The 16,631-nt window shown below is 44.5% G+C and overlaps 1 protein-coding gene across 11 annotated transcripts; it reads left to right on the top strand.

Moving 5' to 3' along the window:
* Positions 1-873: 873 nt before the first annotated feature.
* Positions 874-16,191, top strand: LOC122216358 (zinc finger protein 514-like). Of its 11 annotated transcripts, none has more exons than XM_042933090.1 (6): positions 874-993; positions 4,259-4,426; positions 5,897-5,985; positions 11,021-11,147; positions 11,489-11,572; positions 13,487-16,191. In XM_042933090.1, exons 2-6 carry the CDS (start codon positions 4,408-4,410, stop codon positions 14,470-14,472), a joined length of 1,305 nt encoding a protein of 434 aa, XP_042789024.1. In that variant the 5' UTR covers positions 874-993; positions 4,259-4,407; the 3' UTR covers positions 14,473-16,191. The 11 variants fall into 11 exon arrangements, with proteins under 11 accessions (XP_042789024.1, XP_042789031.1, XP_042789027.1 ...); XM_042933093.1 differs by lacking the exon at positions 874-993 and adding an exon at positions 3,367-3,384; XM_042933092.1 differs by lacking the exon at positions 874-993 and adding an exon at positions 3,723-3,740.
* The last annotated feature ends 440 nt before the right edge of the window (positions 16,192-16,631 follow it).

Genomic DNA, 16,631 nt, shown 5'->3' with positions numbered 1-16,631 from the left:
ACTCCCCACCCTTGGGCAGGCCCTAGGCTTTATCTCTCTTTGCTGACCCCGGTTAACTGTCAAAGTGGAAGCTTAAGTTCTCTGGGGTTTAGCAGTGAAAAAGTCAGGTTTGCTGCTCCCTTCTCAGAGTTGTAGCTCTCCATTTTTTTTTTTTTTTTTTTTTTTTAAGTCTGCAAATTCCTCACTTTCAGACCTGGTGACCAGTGTGTTTATAAAGATGTTTTATAGCTTTTCAGCATTTTTAGTGTTTTCAGTTAGGAGAGTTGTTCGGGGTGTCCAATCTGCCATGTTGCTGGAAAGTTTAAAGAGAATTTCAGCTGAATTTCTTAAAAAAGAAAGGGCATATAGATGCTGAGCAACCAAGAAACAACACCTATCTTGTCTAGGTTAAGACAGATGTCCACTAGGCCCACCAACTCTGAGCTCCGACAAACTTCAGGACGTTATGGCTATCTGCTGCTGTGTAACACACTACTCCAAACTTAGTCACTTAAAACATCTGTATCACGCGAATAGATTGTGTGGGTGAGGAATTTGGACAAGGCACTGTGGCAATGGCTTGCTTCTGCTTCACTGCTTCATAATTTCTGGACCCTCAGAAGGGAGGACTCAAACGGCTTCTCCACTTGAGTCTGCTACCTGAACTGGAACCTGTGGCTGGGCTCACGTGGGGCTGTGGGCCAGAATTTCTACTGGCAGCCTCTCTTTGTTCTACCTCACAGTAGGTGGTTTCAGGGTAATCAGGCAGGGTATATGGCAGCTCAGGGCTCCAAGAGAGTGTTCCAGTGAGCAAAATACAAGCTGCATGGCCTTTTATGACCTAGCTTTGAAAATCAGTAGTGTCATTTCTATTGCACACTATTGGTTGCAGCCATTATAAGCTTGTCCAGAGTCAAGAGGAGGCACCATACAGCCCACTCTCAAAGGGAGGTCTATGAAAGAATCCGTGACCATGAAAAACAAACTTGTTGTGGTGCCTGGGTGGCTCACTCGGTAAGTGTCCAACTCTTGATTTTGGCTCAGGTCGCGATCTCATAGTTTGTGGGACTGAACTCTGTGTCAGGGTTCACCCTGGGCTTCACAGGGCTCACAGAGCCCATGCTGACAGCATGGAGGCTGCTTGGAATTCCCTTTCTTCCTCTCTCTCTGCCCCTCTCCTGCTCGTGCGCATTCCCCCTCTCTCTCTCTTTCAAAATAAATAAACAGACTTAAGAGAAAACTTGCCAAAAAGGATTTTGGCCTTCCCTCTTTTATGGGCGTTTCTCTGTGAGAAGCAGGGGTGGGGGCGGAATGTAGAAGTGTCCCTATTTCAACCAACGTTTTTGCTTTCCCTCACGGTTCTGCTTGTTTGTATTGCCTCCTGAAGTTGCTTCTACCAGCAATCTTTGCTCCTCCTAGGTCACTTCTTGCAGTTCCAAGACCTCTCTTCTTGAACACCTTTTGGCTTTATTTCTCTAAGCATCTCTCCTTAGCTGCTGCTACGTAGTACTCTGTGTCCAGATCTACATCTTACAATATCTATCTATTAATCCATCTATCTACCTCCATATCTGCCTGCCTACCTACCTCTCACAGAAGAAACCATCATCCCTTCACATCATGGGGGCTTTTTAGAGGTGCTACCTTAGAGGAATAGCACAGGTCCTTAGTGGTATTTTCAGTTTTATCACTCAGTCAATGGGGGAAAGGACGGTTGGTCCCCTAGCAAAGAGGTTTGACTACTTAGTAATAATATTGTTTATTTTCTACTATCAACTTTCTTTTTTGCAGTGCATGTGTATCATCAGAAGCTGGGTGATGGGGCGGAAAAGAAATATTCAGGCACAATTTCACACTATACCTGAAAAAAACACTGTTGCTTCTAATACCCAGGTCTGATACCAGATTGGAGTAGTTTTTACTTCTATGTTTTTGTTTTTGTAATACCTTTTCTCAAAATGGCCACCATTGGGGCATCTTTAGTCCACTGTCAATGACCCAAGCCCTAATTGTGAACATGTTGCTGTTTTTACCATGGGCTGCCAACCCAGGAGAGTTGGAGGTTGTGTGATGATGGATGTCTGACCGCTCGGAGGACCTGTAGAAAAGTCTGTGCTTTGGGGCACCTGGCTGGCTCAGTTGGTAGAGTATGTGACTCTATCTCAGGGTTGTGAGCTCTAGCCCCACGCTGGGTGTAGAGATTACTTAAAAATAAAATCTTAGGAGCGCCTGGGCGGCTCAGTTGGTTAAGCGTCCAACTCTTGGTTTCAGCTCAGGTCATGGTCTCATGGTTAGTGAGTTAGAGCCCCACATTGGGCTCTGCGATCTCTGTCTCCCTCTCTTTGCCCCTCCCCCACTCGCACTCTCCCTCTCTCAAAAATAAACAATTAAAAAAAATAAAATCTTGTGGCGCCTGGATGGCTCAGTCGGTTGGGCATCCGACTTCGGCTCAGGTCATGATCTCACAGTCCATGAGTTTAAGCCCCGCGTTGGACTCTGCACTGACAGCTCAGAGCCTGGAGGCTACTTCAGATTGTTTCCCTCTCTCTCTGCCCCTACCCCACTCACACTCTGTCTCTGTCTCAAAAATACATATAAAAGCATAAAAATTTAAAAATAAAACCTCTAAAAGATTCTGTGCTTCAGTTCTGCCTTACAAAAGCACCTTTCACGGTTTTTTGTTTGTTTTTTTTTTTTGTAATTAGTTCTTAAAATAGGGTAAGCCACCTCCTTCAGGCTGATTTGATTTACAGATGCTCTTGCTCTCTGCTCTTCCTCTGGTAAACTGCAGTTTATCACTACTGTTCCTAAAATCTGATGTTACCCATTATTTTTTTCTCTGCATCTTCCATGGTAATAGAATTCTAGCCAGGCACATGTTTAAAGAATACATTTCTCTGCAGCTAGGTGTGGTCAAGTGTCCTGGTAAATAGGATGTAAATGGATGTGCTGTGTAGCTCCTTAAGGCAGCTTTCCATATAGGATAGCTAGACTCAAAAGTACAAGGGAATGAATTATTGGTCCCTATGACAACACAGATGGATCTTAAGGGCTTAATGCTGTGACAGAAGTGATAGAGTGTGATAGTGACAGAAGCCACTCTCAAAAGGTTACATACTATATAATCCTGTTTATATGACACTCTGGAAAAGGCAAAACTATACGGAAAAGAACAGAGAGCCGTCACAATGGGCTGGAATGGGAGAAACGTTTGACTGACTACAAAGGAGCAGGAAAAGGGAATGTTGGGGGGTGATGCGCAAATATTTCTTTCAGGTCCTAAATGATACTCTTTGTGGAGCAGGAAGGAGTCCTTAGTCCTTTCTTCACTGACCCTTCACTGAATTCAAAACTTGGGGCCGTGAGGGAAAGGCGGAGAAACACCGGATGGCCTATAAAACAGCAGTTAGTAGTTAATGAGACATGGGTATCTCCTGGGCGCCCTGTAAGAAATACGCCCAGAGAGCCTCCTGGAAATCCTTACTCGGTAGATTCAGGGTAGGACCCACGTTTCTCTTTTTAACAAAAAAGAGTGGTGGCTTCTGGTTGGAGAGCCCCAAACCCGGCTATCGCGTCTAAGGTGGGAGTTGCTCCCAGGTCCCAGCCGGCGCTGGGAGCCGGCTGGGGGACTCCTCCACTCACGTCAGTGACGCACAGAGAAGCTTCCCTGAGACGCCGGCAACCTCACCCCGCTCAGTTCTCTCCGGCCTCCAGGGCGCAGGCGCCGCTCGCCCCGCCCCGCACGCAGGATTGATTGCTCCGTGCGCGGTGGCCCGTCTGCGCAGGCTCGGGACTTATCTTGGGAGGAGGGGCCGGGGAAGGGGTGGGGTTTGTTCTTTGTGGGTTCGGAGACTTCGGGGCCGCCGGCCTGTTGCGAGCGCTGCGCGCCGGTCCGTGACATTGTTGGGAGTGTCCCTCCGCGAGGGGCTGTGGGGCCTGGAGCTAGGAGATCGAGTTGCAGTGTCCCCGTGAGGCTCTCTTTTGAATCCCTGCTAGCTCCGGGTCGCGGAGGCGCACTGGGTACCGAGGTAGCAGGTGTGGCTACGGCCGTATCTCTTGGTGGTGTGGTCGTCATCATGGGTGTGGGTCTGCGGTGAAACTGGGGTCCAGAGTCCGGCCCCGAGGAGCAAGGCGACGGAGTGAAGCCAGGGGGCCCAGGCCCGGCTCGTGAGGGGTCTGAGAGCGCGCCTGAAAGCAGGGGAACCGCACCACCCCGGGCGGCAGCGCTACGCGCTCGGACAGGAGTCTGGGTTTGACTGCCCTGTTCTGGGCCTTGCAGGTCGCCTGGGCGTCACTGCGCGGAGTGGGAATGCCCGATGTCACCTAGCTTGCTCCCTGCTCTCTGAGCCGTAAGGGAGGACCGCAGGGCTGCGGCTGCAGGACAGACATTTGGACCTAGTGAAAGGACGTCGCCGCTTAGCCCCAGCTATGGACTCCACAGCATCAGGTTTGGCTCTCGAGGGCGGAGAGGGCCAGAAGCCCTTCTGGGGAGTTAGTCGCGGGCCAAGGAGGAGGACGACCCTAGGAAGAGGCCGAGGAATCCAAGGAAGGGGCAGAGCCTGTAACCGCCTTCCCGGTGGCATTTCCTAATTATCCAAGCCCAGGAGCGTGAAGTCTCCGTATCCAGACACCATGGTAGAGGTGGAGGGGATGGCCGCGGAAGACTTCCCAAAAGCCAGAGGAGAGCGGGGAGGGCTCTCCTGTGTGGGAGGGAGAGGGTAAATAATAAACAAACCTGTGAAGGAGTGGCCTTGGCCAGGGATCAGAGGGCAGTGGGGCCATTTAGAGCCTTGCCACCATTTCCTTTATTGCTTCGTTAAGTAATAAGATTCCTCCAGCCTTTCTAGCTCAACTGTGTGGAAGATTAGCAGTATACATGGGGGGTACTTCCTGTAGTCACCTCTTCACTAGTGTTGGGGACAAGGCAATCCAGGTGACCCATGAGTTTTTAAGCCATTTCTTTCTATGTTGAGAATCTCCTGTCCTTCACCAAGTGGGCATTTTAACTTTTCGTTCTTCAGCGCACATGCTCAAGGTCACAAGACTGGCCAGTGGCAGAACTGGGCCGAATCTCTGGGACTGCCACCCCCTCTGTATTCCTTTATGCCTTGTATTCTGTAGACTATAGCACAGGAATCATCTCAAACTCTTTAGAAATGAGGACTCTCAGGCCCTCCCCCACATACACTGAATCAGAGTCTGTTTAACAAGATCCCCCAGAATCCATACACACATTAACGTTTGAGATGTGCCGACCTATGCTATGCTATGCTGCCTGCCATTTCCATGCTTTTGTTGTTGCTAGCTATGATAACTTCTTTGGCATGGTTGCGGCTAGTGTTTTGTTTGTTTTCAGGCTTTGAAAATAGTATGATATAAAAACCCTATTATAGTGGGACTTAAAAAGTATGCTTGCAGAGACCTATGCTTGGGAACTTCTCAGGGAGAACTGACCTTTGAGCTGTGTTCCCAAGGATGAGGGGAAAGGTGTAACTTCTTTCCCTTAAAGTGTATATATTTCTTGGCCTTGCCCTGGGCCTTGTTTTGTGTTCTTAATCTCATACCATAGGCTATATTTAAAGTTCCTTGAAAGTCTTCTCCATGTTTATATTTTTAAAAGGCCTAGTAGAGGAGATGCCCAGTAAGTAACTCTCCAGTGGAGTGGCTGGAATTTGGTGATACTTCAGTTACCTGAAGCCTGCTGTGGCCTTTAGACAGGAGAGGTGGGGGAGGGTTTGTGCAATTCTGTCTCCTGTAGGATAGCTAGAGGCTGCCCGTCAGCTCCCTTTGACCCAGCTCTGTCCCCAGAACCACTGAGGTGACATACTGACTCTTCAGGGGTTTCCAGCTTGGGGAATCTGGGAGCTGCAAAGGCCATAAGGGTTAGCCTTCCTTATGGCTCCTTTTACCTTCTTAGTTCTCCCTTCTCAGGACCCTGCTCTTTCTCCAGAGAGATACCCAGGAGAAAAGGGAACAGCCAGTTTATTCCTGAAAGCCAGGCCCCAGGTGAGTTGGGGTTCTCTTCATTATTCCTCAAATGATTGAACTATAATGTATTCGCCTCCTTTTCTCTGGAGCCTCTTTGTTCGCTCAAGGGAACTGACCCCAATTCCTGCTCTGCTGGAGGCTGAACCCATCAAGGTGGATGCTGGCCTCCCTGTCCCTTTCTAGGGCCCCCTCCTCTCCGCTCAGTATGTACTCACACAGATCCTTTGGTTTATTTCTGTCATGAGCACTGCAGTGAGTACCAAGTAATGTGAGGGAGCCCTGAACTTGAAGGAGTGTCACTACCACAGAAGGGGGGGGGGGGAGACTCTGGTACCCAGGACGCAGCCCCAGTCACAGTAAGGTTGTGCATGGTTTGATGACAGATGGAAGTGGCACAGATAGGCCTTTCCATCAGGGTGTAGTAAAAGAACAATGAGCCTGGCGAGGTTCGGGAAGACTCATGGAGAAAAGGGGGCAAGGACATTCTGAGGGTATGGACAGGTGGGGAGGCCGTTTGAGGCTGTGTGCCTGTTCAGATGTTATCTTCCTGGATTAGTGAGAAGATAGACTTAACTTACCTCCTGGCTGGAACACTCACCTAACTTCTCTATGCATTGGGTTTGCAGTTGTGAAATGAGGGTGGTAATCATGTTAATGATAATGGTGGGGCGCCTGGGTGTCTCATTCGGTCAAGTGTCCAACTTCAGCTCAGGTCATGGTCTCATGGTTTGTGAGTTCGAGCCCCACGTCGTGCTCTTTGCTGACAGCTCAGAGGCTGGAGCCTGTTTCGGATTCTGCGTCTTCCTCTCTGCTCCTCCCCTGCTCACGCTTTGTCTCTCTCTCTCAAAAATAAATAAACATTAAAAAAAAATTTTTTTTTAAATCATGTTAATGATAATGGTGAAAATAGTAATAGCCATTATGTACTGAGAACCAAATATGTATCAGGAGCCGTTCTACACAATTTACTTACACTAACTCATTTCATCTTTCAAACATTCTTATTTTGAAGAATGGCAACTGAGGCACAGAGAGGTAACTGAGAAAAGCAAGAGAGATAAAGTCACTTGTTCGTGGTTATCTAGCACATAAGGAAGGCATCCTGGTTTCAGATCCAGGTTGTCTGGCTCTAAGATCTTAACCACTCAATAACGCAGTTACCTCATATCATTGCTGGAGTCTTCTGGTAAATGGTAATTCCTAGTCAGCTTCGGTTGTGAGGGGGTAAACGGGGTAATGGTGACCGACTCCAGAATTGGATTCAGGTTTGGCTATAGTAGGCTGGATGTGGAGAAAATCAAGTGGAAGGCTGTGGATGCCAGGCTGCCTCATTTCCTAGCAGCCAAGATGGTAGTTTCGTGTATTGTAGCTTAATGATAGACATTTGTATTTAATTTTCTAGCCAGTGGGGGAAACCCCCACCAATAGAGGATTCTCACAGATAACTAGTAGGATAATAAATCGAGTTTCAACCTCTTTGGCCTTAATGTACACTATTCAGAGGTATATCAGAGAGCTTAATCTAGAAATGTTGTAGGAACGATGGCCTGTAGATCTCAATGGCTCATAGTAACAAAGGTGTATTTCTTCTTTGTGTTACGAATCACTAGTGGGCCAGCTCTGACTCCTCCACACCCTCTTTGCTCTGGGATTCATGCTGAAAGATCAAGTCTGCTCTGGGATGTTGTTATGTGGCAGGGAAAAGTACAGTGTCAGAACCAGGAGATGGTTCTTCTGGCTTCTGCCCACAACTCATTGGCCGAAGCAAGTCATGTGGCCAAGCCTAATGTCAGTGAGGTGGGAAGTATAAATAGGCCTTCCATAGTGTGGGGCGTCAGGGGAGGGGCAGTGAATACTTTGAACAAATAATTAGTCTGCCACTGTCTGTTTTCTTACAAATATTCACTTCCCTCCCTCCACACACAATCTCTCCCCAAGAGAGGTAACCCAAAACCTCTATTTAGTTACCTACTAAGAGCATTAAGATCAAAGTCTTGGATGGTGTGATGGCCTCAACATCAGGTCTGGATGTTTTTCCTCCGGATCTGGAGACCTCTGAACCTATGATGTAAAAGGACAAATTGCCTGAATCCATATATCCAATACAGTGGAATAATGCAGACAGGATAATCACAAGATAACCACAATTAAGAGTCCGGGAAGGGGAAGCATGAGAGGAGCCCAGCAATCTCAGGTCTGCAGCAGCTATGAAATTCCTCTGGGCAGACTTGGTGAGAAACGCTGACCTTGGGACCGGGAAGTCTTCCAGTTATGCCCTGCTTCTGCTACCTGGATGGAGCTCCTCAGGCCAGTGCTCTCCTTAGCTCTTGGCTCTGCCCCCAAGTTCCTTCTGCAGTACCCTCCTTGGTCACCTATGAAATGATATTGGAGAATAAACTCACTTGAGGGCTAAGCAACTTTTTCATCCTACTTGAGTAAGTTGATGGCCCAAGGATTTTTTCAAGTCATGAACATTCGGTGTAACTCTTGAAAAGGTCATCAGCTTTTTATGTATTTGTTTTCTGTCACTCCCATGTGTCAGCAATTTTACCCACAGTTCTTTTTTGTGGAACTCTTGGGGGTTTTCTTGAGAAAGCCATTCCTTTAGTCACTAAGCACTTCAGCTGCCCTGAAAGGATTTACTGGGAGCCATCTGAAATTATTCAGAGGTTTAAACAAAAGGTTTGACGACCACACTCTTTGGTCCTTCTGTTAGGTTGTTAACCATCCTTTGTCACGTAAAAGCCTTATCTATATTGTCTTTGACCAACTGGGAACCAGAATTGGTTAAATCTCCAACTCTGTAAGTTTACAATTTCTGGATCCTTTCTTTTGCCTTCCATTTTTATTTTGCAAACTAGCCAACTCTTGAGCTCATTTCTTTTTCTTGAGATATTTTGTCAACTTCTGCCAATAACAACCACCTCACACTACTGATGTTCCAGCCTCTTCTCACAGCACCACAAATTCATTCTTATATTGTTCGTCTTTCCAGTTATTGCAGACAACTGTTTTAGCACACAGTTCACCACCAAATTACATGGGTTGCCATAGCATCAGTAACTTTCTTTACTTCTGGCTCTAAGCCACAGTCACATATTTTAGGCTTTTTGTGATGGCAGAACCCTGCTTTAAGTACTAGTTGTTTTTTTTTTTTTTTTTTTTTAATGAGTCAGTTTAGGCTAGTTATGCTATATTAAGAACAGCAAAACTTCAAAGACTTCTATCCTCAAAGGTTTATTTTTTGCCTGTATTACATGTTTCACATTTTATTTGTGAAAAGCAGATTATTTGACTACACTTAGGTCAGTGAACAGGAAATTCAATCCTACAGGGAGAGCCAGTGAATATTTTGAATAAAATAATCTATCAAAAGGGGTTATTAGAAGTGAGTTTTCCATATCTGATTATTTTGGACTGACTTATGTTAATGTAAAATTTTTACTTTGACTTATTCTATGGAATCAATGTCTAAATGGGATTTCTAAACATATTTTGGGAAAAGTATAGGAGTTTATGCTACATTTATCTGCATTTTAGTTCATGGTATGTGAATTATCATACAGTGTAAGTCAAATGGGAGGTTATCTCGTTGCTGTTATAGAGGGTGACAGGATACTTCTGGTTGGGATCCACAGAGTGGTTGTCCCTTGTGGAGACCTGGGATCCAGGGTCTGTCAATTTTGCACATTCAGGAATTGAATGAATAGCAATAGAAAAGTGATTAGGCTTTGGGGGAGAGGATTCATGGTAATCAAACTCATAAAAGACTTAACGATTCATTATAAGGCTACTTGGTACACTATCACTGAACTGTGTGCTGGGGTGGGGTGGGGGTAAATTATTATAAATCCCAAATTATTTGATTTGGATTTAGTGAAAGTTGTCATTAAAATCATAGGTCACAAGTTTCAAAAATAGAAGACTATTGATACTAGTGCGTTTGAGAATGCAAAGCGTATAGCCTGTTATTTCTAGTTGATTCTAATTAAGTGCAACTAAGTTGAGGGTAGAACTTGTAGAAAACGAAGGAAATGGATTACGTTTGTCTCCCTTCCTAAGCAGAATGTCTCTGTAGGGCTGATTCTCTTGAGACCCTGATTATATTTCCTTTTTTTTTTTTTTTAACTTGTTTTATTTTTTATTTTTTTTTAAATTTACATCCAAATTAGTTAGCATATGGTGCAACAATGATTTCAGGAGTAGATTCCTTAGTGCCCCTTACCCATTTAGCCCATCCCCCCTCCCACAGCCCCTCCAGTAACCCTCTGTTTGTTCTCCATATTTATGAGTCTCTTCTGTTTTGTCCCCCTCCCTGTTTTTATATTATTTTCGTTTCCCTTCCCTTATGTTCATCTGTTTTGTCTCTTAAAGTCCTCATAGGAGTGAAGTCATATGATATTTGTCTTTCTCTGACTGACTAATTTCACTTAGCATAATACCTTCCAGTTCCATCCACGTAATTGCAAATGGCAAGATTTCATTCTTTCTGATTGCCGAGTGATACTCCATTGTATATATATACCACGTCTTTATCCATTCATCCATCGATGGACATTTGGGCTCTTTCCATACTTTGGCTATTGTTGATAGTGCTGCTATAAACATGGGGGTGCATGTGCCCCTTTGAAACAGCACACCTGTATCCCTTGGATAAATGCCTAGCAGTGCAATTGCTGGGTTGTAGGGTAGTTGTATTTTTAGTTTTTTGAGGAGCCTTCATACTGTTTTCCAGAGTGGCTGCACCAGCTTGCATTCCCACCAACAATGCAAAAGAGATCCTCTTTCTGACCCTGATTATATTTCTAAGCAGTGTGACTAAAGTATTGACAAGAGCGGGCAGTTACTACTTCCAAGTAGTAAGGAAGATACGTTTCCTGAAGCAGCTTAAAATATTTTTGAGATGACAAAATCCCAAACTGGGCATTGGGATAGCTAGGAACTCGTGGAATCCCTTCTACATCCTAAGGTTCTACTCAGACGCCCATCCTCTCTTCTTCCTGGGGCTGTTAGTGTGCTCCCTAAGGATACAGCAGTGTCTTCTGTGTTTCAGGATCTGATGACATTCAAGGATGTGGCTGTGGAATTCACCCAGTGGGAATGGGGGCAGCTGGATCCTGCTCAGAAGGACCTGTACAGGGAAGTGATGCTGGAGAACTTCAAGAACTTGGCCTCTCTGGGTGAGCTCAGCTCCTCCAAAGCCTAAAGCCTGCCCATCAGGCCTGCCATCTTTATTTCATTGTTGTTTAAAAGCTTGGGGTTTCTAGGCCTGTTGGCTGAGTTTTGCCCTGGGGTTCTGGAATCAGACATTTACATTTTCTCTGGAGTCCTCATTCTTCATTCGTAGGAAAAGTCTTGCTCGCTATGAAACCATAATAAGAAGTTTCATGATTCTGCTCCTAATATTTTACAATGCCTATTTGTATGCTTTCCACACCTATTTCTCCCCCAGAAAGACCTAGGGCTAAAGCCTTGGCCTTTAACATACCCAGTCATGATCCTTTTCTTTCTCTACCATCAGGGCTTCCAGTATCTAAACCACATGTGATCTGCCAGTTGGAGGAAGGGGAAGAGCCCTGTGTGGTAGAGGGAGAAATCTCAACAGGTGAGTGAGTGAGACCTAAGCAGCATCACACGTAGTAAGGATCAGCCCTGGGTAGGAAGTTGCCCTGAAACCTTGGTTAGGGGACCATCCTCTGAGAGGTGAGGCTACTTGTCAGAAGCCCTCCACCCACTACAGTATTTTGAAAAATTTTTTTAATGTTTATTTATTTTTGAGAGACAGAGTGCAAGTGGGGGAGGGGCAGAGAGAGAGGGAGACACAGAATCTGAAGCAGTCTCCAGGCTCTGAGCCATCAGCATAGAGCCCGACACAGGGCTTGAACTCATGAGCTGTGAGATCATGACCTGAGCTGAAGTTTGACACTTAACCGACTGAGCCACCAGGTACCCCAACAGTATTTTGAATACTATTAGGCTTTTGTAATTATCTCTAGTGTCAGAAGAAGAGATGTTCATTTTCTTCTCTAGCACTTAAGCTGCAAGTTGGGGAGGGACAGAGAGAGAGAGGGAGAGAGAGAATCCCAAGCAGGCTCCCCACCAACAGCACAGAGCCCAATGTGGGGCTCAATCTCATGAACCATGAGATCATGACCTGAGCCAAAATCAAGAGTTGGATGGTTAACCGACTGAGCCACCCAGGTGCTCCTTTCTTGTTCTTTTTCTGATTGGGAGCAAGGGTCTGACATCTGGATCTGGTCTCAAGATAAATATCTGTCCACTTACAGTGCTCTACGAATATGGCTGTGCTTCAGAATCTCTCCGGGAACTTGTTGAAACATCCAGATCCCCAGGGGTCACACAAGACCCACTGACTCAGAATCTAGCCTTTGGGAGCACTGGCATCACTAGTCATTTACCTTTTCGGACACTTTATTATTATTGTATTCATTTTCTATTGTTGCTGAAACAAATTGCCACAAACTTAAAGACTTTAAACTTATTAGTTTAGACTTATTAGTTAGTAGTTCATAGGTCAGAAGTCTGGCATGGGTCTCACACAAGATGTCAGTAGAGGTGTTCCTTTCTGGAGTGGCTAGGGTAGAATCTGCTTTCTGGTTATTTGAGTTGTTAGCAGAACCAGTTTCTTGCAGTTGTGAAACCGAGATCCTTGTTTTGTTGCTGGCTATAAACTGAGGAATGGTAACAGTTTCTAGAGACTGCTACATTCCTTGGCTCTTGGTGCCCTTTCTCCACCATCAAAGACAGAAATGGTGGGCTGAGTCCTTCTCACACCACATCTCTCTGACCCAGCCATGAAATGCTCTCTGATTTGAAGGATGCGGGTGATTGCATTGGTCCTGTCTGAATAATCTAGGATAATCTCCCCATCTAAAGGTTTGGGCCCTTAATCACATCCGCAAAGTCCCTTTAGCCATGTAAGGCATTTTTTTTCTTCTTGTGCCATGTAAGGCACATATTTACAAGTTCTTGGGATTAGGGCATGGATGTCTTTGAGGGAGAATTAATCTTCCTGTCACAATTATATATAGTAATATAAACTGAAGTGCTGAGGGGACCTTGTGAGGGCATCTTCCTACCCTCTTCTCATCTTTACGATCTTTGGACTTACCTTGTGTACTGGAATCCAAACACTATTTTTTCGGTTTTCCTAATCTCCATTCACTTGCTAATCAGTTATTCTTGGTAACTCCAAAACCTCAGACATATACCATTCTTGAAAGAAACTGTACACATCTCAGATGATATTATTATTATTATCATTATTTTGAGGTGAAAGAATTCACCTGAGGCAGACAAAGGAGATAGAAGTTTATTATATACACTGCAAGGAAGCAGTGGGCAGGACAGCAAAGGAGAGGCGACAGCAAAGGAGAGGCTGTCTGCCTCAGATATTATTTTAAAGCTTCATGATCTTACTACATCCGTTATAGGATTTTACTTCCTCTTCGCCCATGGAACAGTTAATACAAGCATATCTCTTTTTCCCCCCACCCAGATTGGGAGAAAAGGCCTAAAGCCAAGGAATCAAGACTAAATCAGGATATTTCCAAAGAGGAATTATTCCCCATAGCATCAGTAGAAAAACACATCAGAGATGAACTCTCCTTCTGCAAACTGAAAGCAAATTGTGGTTGTGATGACCAGTTAGAGATACATCCAAAAAAACTGGAGAGACATCCGAAAGAAATGTCAGTCACTCACAAATCTACTACCACCCTTAGGATAGATCGTGAATGGAGTGATTTTGGGAGAAGTTTAGACTTAAGATCAGTCCTTTTTAACCAACACAATGTTCCCGTAGGAGAAGGATCTTATAAATCGGACACAGAATTCAGACAGACTTCAGGAAGAAGTAACTCCCGGAGAACCCATCCAGGGAAGAAGCCTTGTAAATGTAATGAATGTGGGAAGTCTTTCCATTTCCAGTCAGAACTTAGGCGCCATCAGAGATGTCACACTGGAGAAAAGCCCTATGAATGCAGTGAATGTGGGAGAGCCTTTGGTCATATTTCATCCCTTATTAAACATCAGAGAACTCATACTGGAGAAAAGCCCTATGAATGCAGCGAGTGTGGGAGAGCCTTCAGCCAGAGTTCATCTCTTGTTCTACATTATAGATTTCATACTGGAGAGAAACCTTACAAATGTAATGAATGTGGAAGAGCCTTTGGTCATACTTCATCCCTTATTAAACATCAGAGAACTCATACTGGAGAAAAGCCCTATGAATGCAGGGAATGTGGGAGAACCTTCAGCCAGAGTTCATCTCTCATTGTACATTATAGATTTCATACTGGAGAGAAACCTTACAAATGTAATAAATGTGGGAGAGCCTTCAGCCAGAGTTCATCTCTCACTCAACATTATAGATTTCATACTGGAGAGAAACCCTACAAATGTAATGAATGTGGGAGAGCCTTTGCTCATACTGCATCCCTTATTAAACATCAGAAAAGTCATGCTGGAAAAAAGGCTGTATGAATTCAGTGAACGTAGGAAGGCTTTCAGCTGGAGTACACACATGAGTCACATTACGCACATTGGAGAGAGCTCCTATGAGTATAATGTATGTGCGACGACTTGGTTGGAAGACATCTTATTTAACATCAGACAGTACACGCTAAAGAGACGCTCTATCAATGTTAAGAGAGAAGCTGGGCTTTGAATCACACTATCAAACAGCAGAGAATCCATCCTAGTGAGAAACCAAGTATGTGTGATGGATTTGGAAAGGCTTTCGTCAGAGGATACCCATTATTCAACGTCAGACAGTTTCTACTGGCCAGAAGCCTTATCCATGCAATGAATATGGCACAGCTTTCAGTCACATATTGTTCAATCAATCAATCAATCAATCAACCAGTAAGTAAATAAACATCAGATAACTCATACTGGAGAGCAACTACAAGTGTGGTAAAAGCCATCTGTAATACTTCTTCCTTTACTAAGCACCAAGAACACATATAAAAGGGAAGCCCCCTGAAAGCAGTAAATGTGGGAAGGTCTATCAGAGCTCATCTCTTCAAAAGAATCAGAGAATCATTCTTGAGAAAAACACTATGGAAATGGTGAATGTGGGAGTGCCTTTAGCCAAACCTCTTTCCTTTATAAACATCAGTGAACTCACCCTACTAGTTAGAAATCCTGGGAATGTAATGCATGTGGAAAAGCCTTTGGCAGATTTTCCACCCATTTTGCACATCAGGGAATGTGTACTAGAGTGACTCTTTGAATTTGGTGAAACTAGGAAAACCCACTAGTATAGTTCGGGCCTCAGCATACATTAAGGCTTCACTCCGTAGAGAAACCTGGGAACTTAATGGATGTGGGGAAAATTCCTTTCAGACTTGAGATTCCTAAAACAAGAGCTGAAAGGAATCTGAGAAATCACCTAGTCTGGTGATTTTCTACCTGGTAGGGGCTCTTTGTAACTGCAATGTGCTTTGCCTCCCCATTCGGTGAGCGGAGGGAGGTGTTACCATGTGGGCGAAGAGAATGGCGGCTGAGCCAGGTGGAGAGCCACCAGTGACTTAGCCCAACCATAGTTTAGAGCTAAGGAAACTGATCTTCTGGAAGTGCCATGCCCTGGGCTGGGCCTCGTTCCTTCTGGTTCACAGCTGTGGTTTTGAGATGGAGAAACTGAAGATCTTCCTGTACAAAACTCCCGTGCGCTCATTACACGTTGCCTTTCTCTAAGAGGCAATGGAGTGGTATTTTTAAAGTTTGAGCAAAAAGCAATTTTTGTTAGATCATTATGCTACTAGATTTGGGATTTTCAAAATAAAATAAAAAATTTTTAAACATTAAAATCATTAAATATGGATATTGTATAAAAAAATCAAAACTTCAAAAACATTATTCCAAGTGAAAGTAGCCAGATGCCAGATACCATCTGTGTAGTTCCTTTTATAGGAAATGTCCAGAAATGGCAAGTCTTCAGAGGCAAAATACATTCCTGATTTCCTGGTGCTGGGAGAGGTAATTGGGAGTGAATGCAAATGTTACAAAGAATCTTATTGGAGTGAGGCAAATGTCCTAAAACTGGATTATGGTGACGGTTGAACAGTTTGGTAAATATACTAAAAATCATTGAATTGTGCACAGAATATGGGTGAAATTTATGGTATGTAAAATACACCTGAATAAAAACTGTTTTTTAAAAATCTCAAATATACAAAGACACCAACTATTGCTAAACTACTTTTCCTGTCTTGTCTGTTACTTCGGTGTGTCTGTGTATGTTTATTTTCTGAAATAGTTACCCCTAAGCTTACTGAGTCTCAAGTTCATATCATGTTGCCTCTGAAATTTATATGGAAAAACCAAAAGCAGGAGCTGGCATAGACCAGAATAGTCTTGACTACAAGATTAGCTTAAACTAAAAACAGTCCTTTAACCATTTTAATTCCAGATTAGGAAGCTGAGCCCAGACATCAGGGGATCAGTTCAAAGTGGGTCCATGCAGACAGGCAGGACTAGGGGTCCAACAGGCTGGCTAAGACAGAGGGGTGCAGGCAGATAGGATGAACAGGAGGCATCTGGACAGCTGAGATCAGAATGCCAGTCTAGGAACCTAGAAATCATGGAAATTGCTTCCCAGAGAGCCAGGTTGCACAGGAAAGAAAGAGCAAATTTATTAT

The sequence above is a fragment of the Panthera leo genome, chromosome A3, assembly GCF_018350215.1.
Source record: "Panthera leo isolate Ple1 chromosome A3, P.leo_Ple1_pat1.1, whole genome shotgun sequence".
In the NCBI taxonomy this organism is placed as follows: Eukaryota; Metazoa; Chordata; class Mammalia; order Carnivora; family Felidae; genus Panthera; species Panthera leo.
This window is presented reverse-complemented; position numbering and strand designations above follow the sequence as displayed.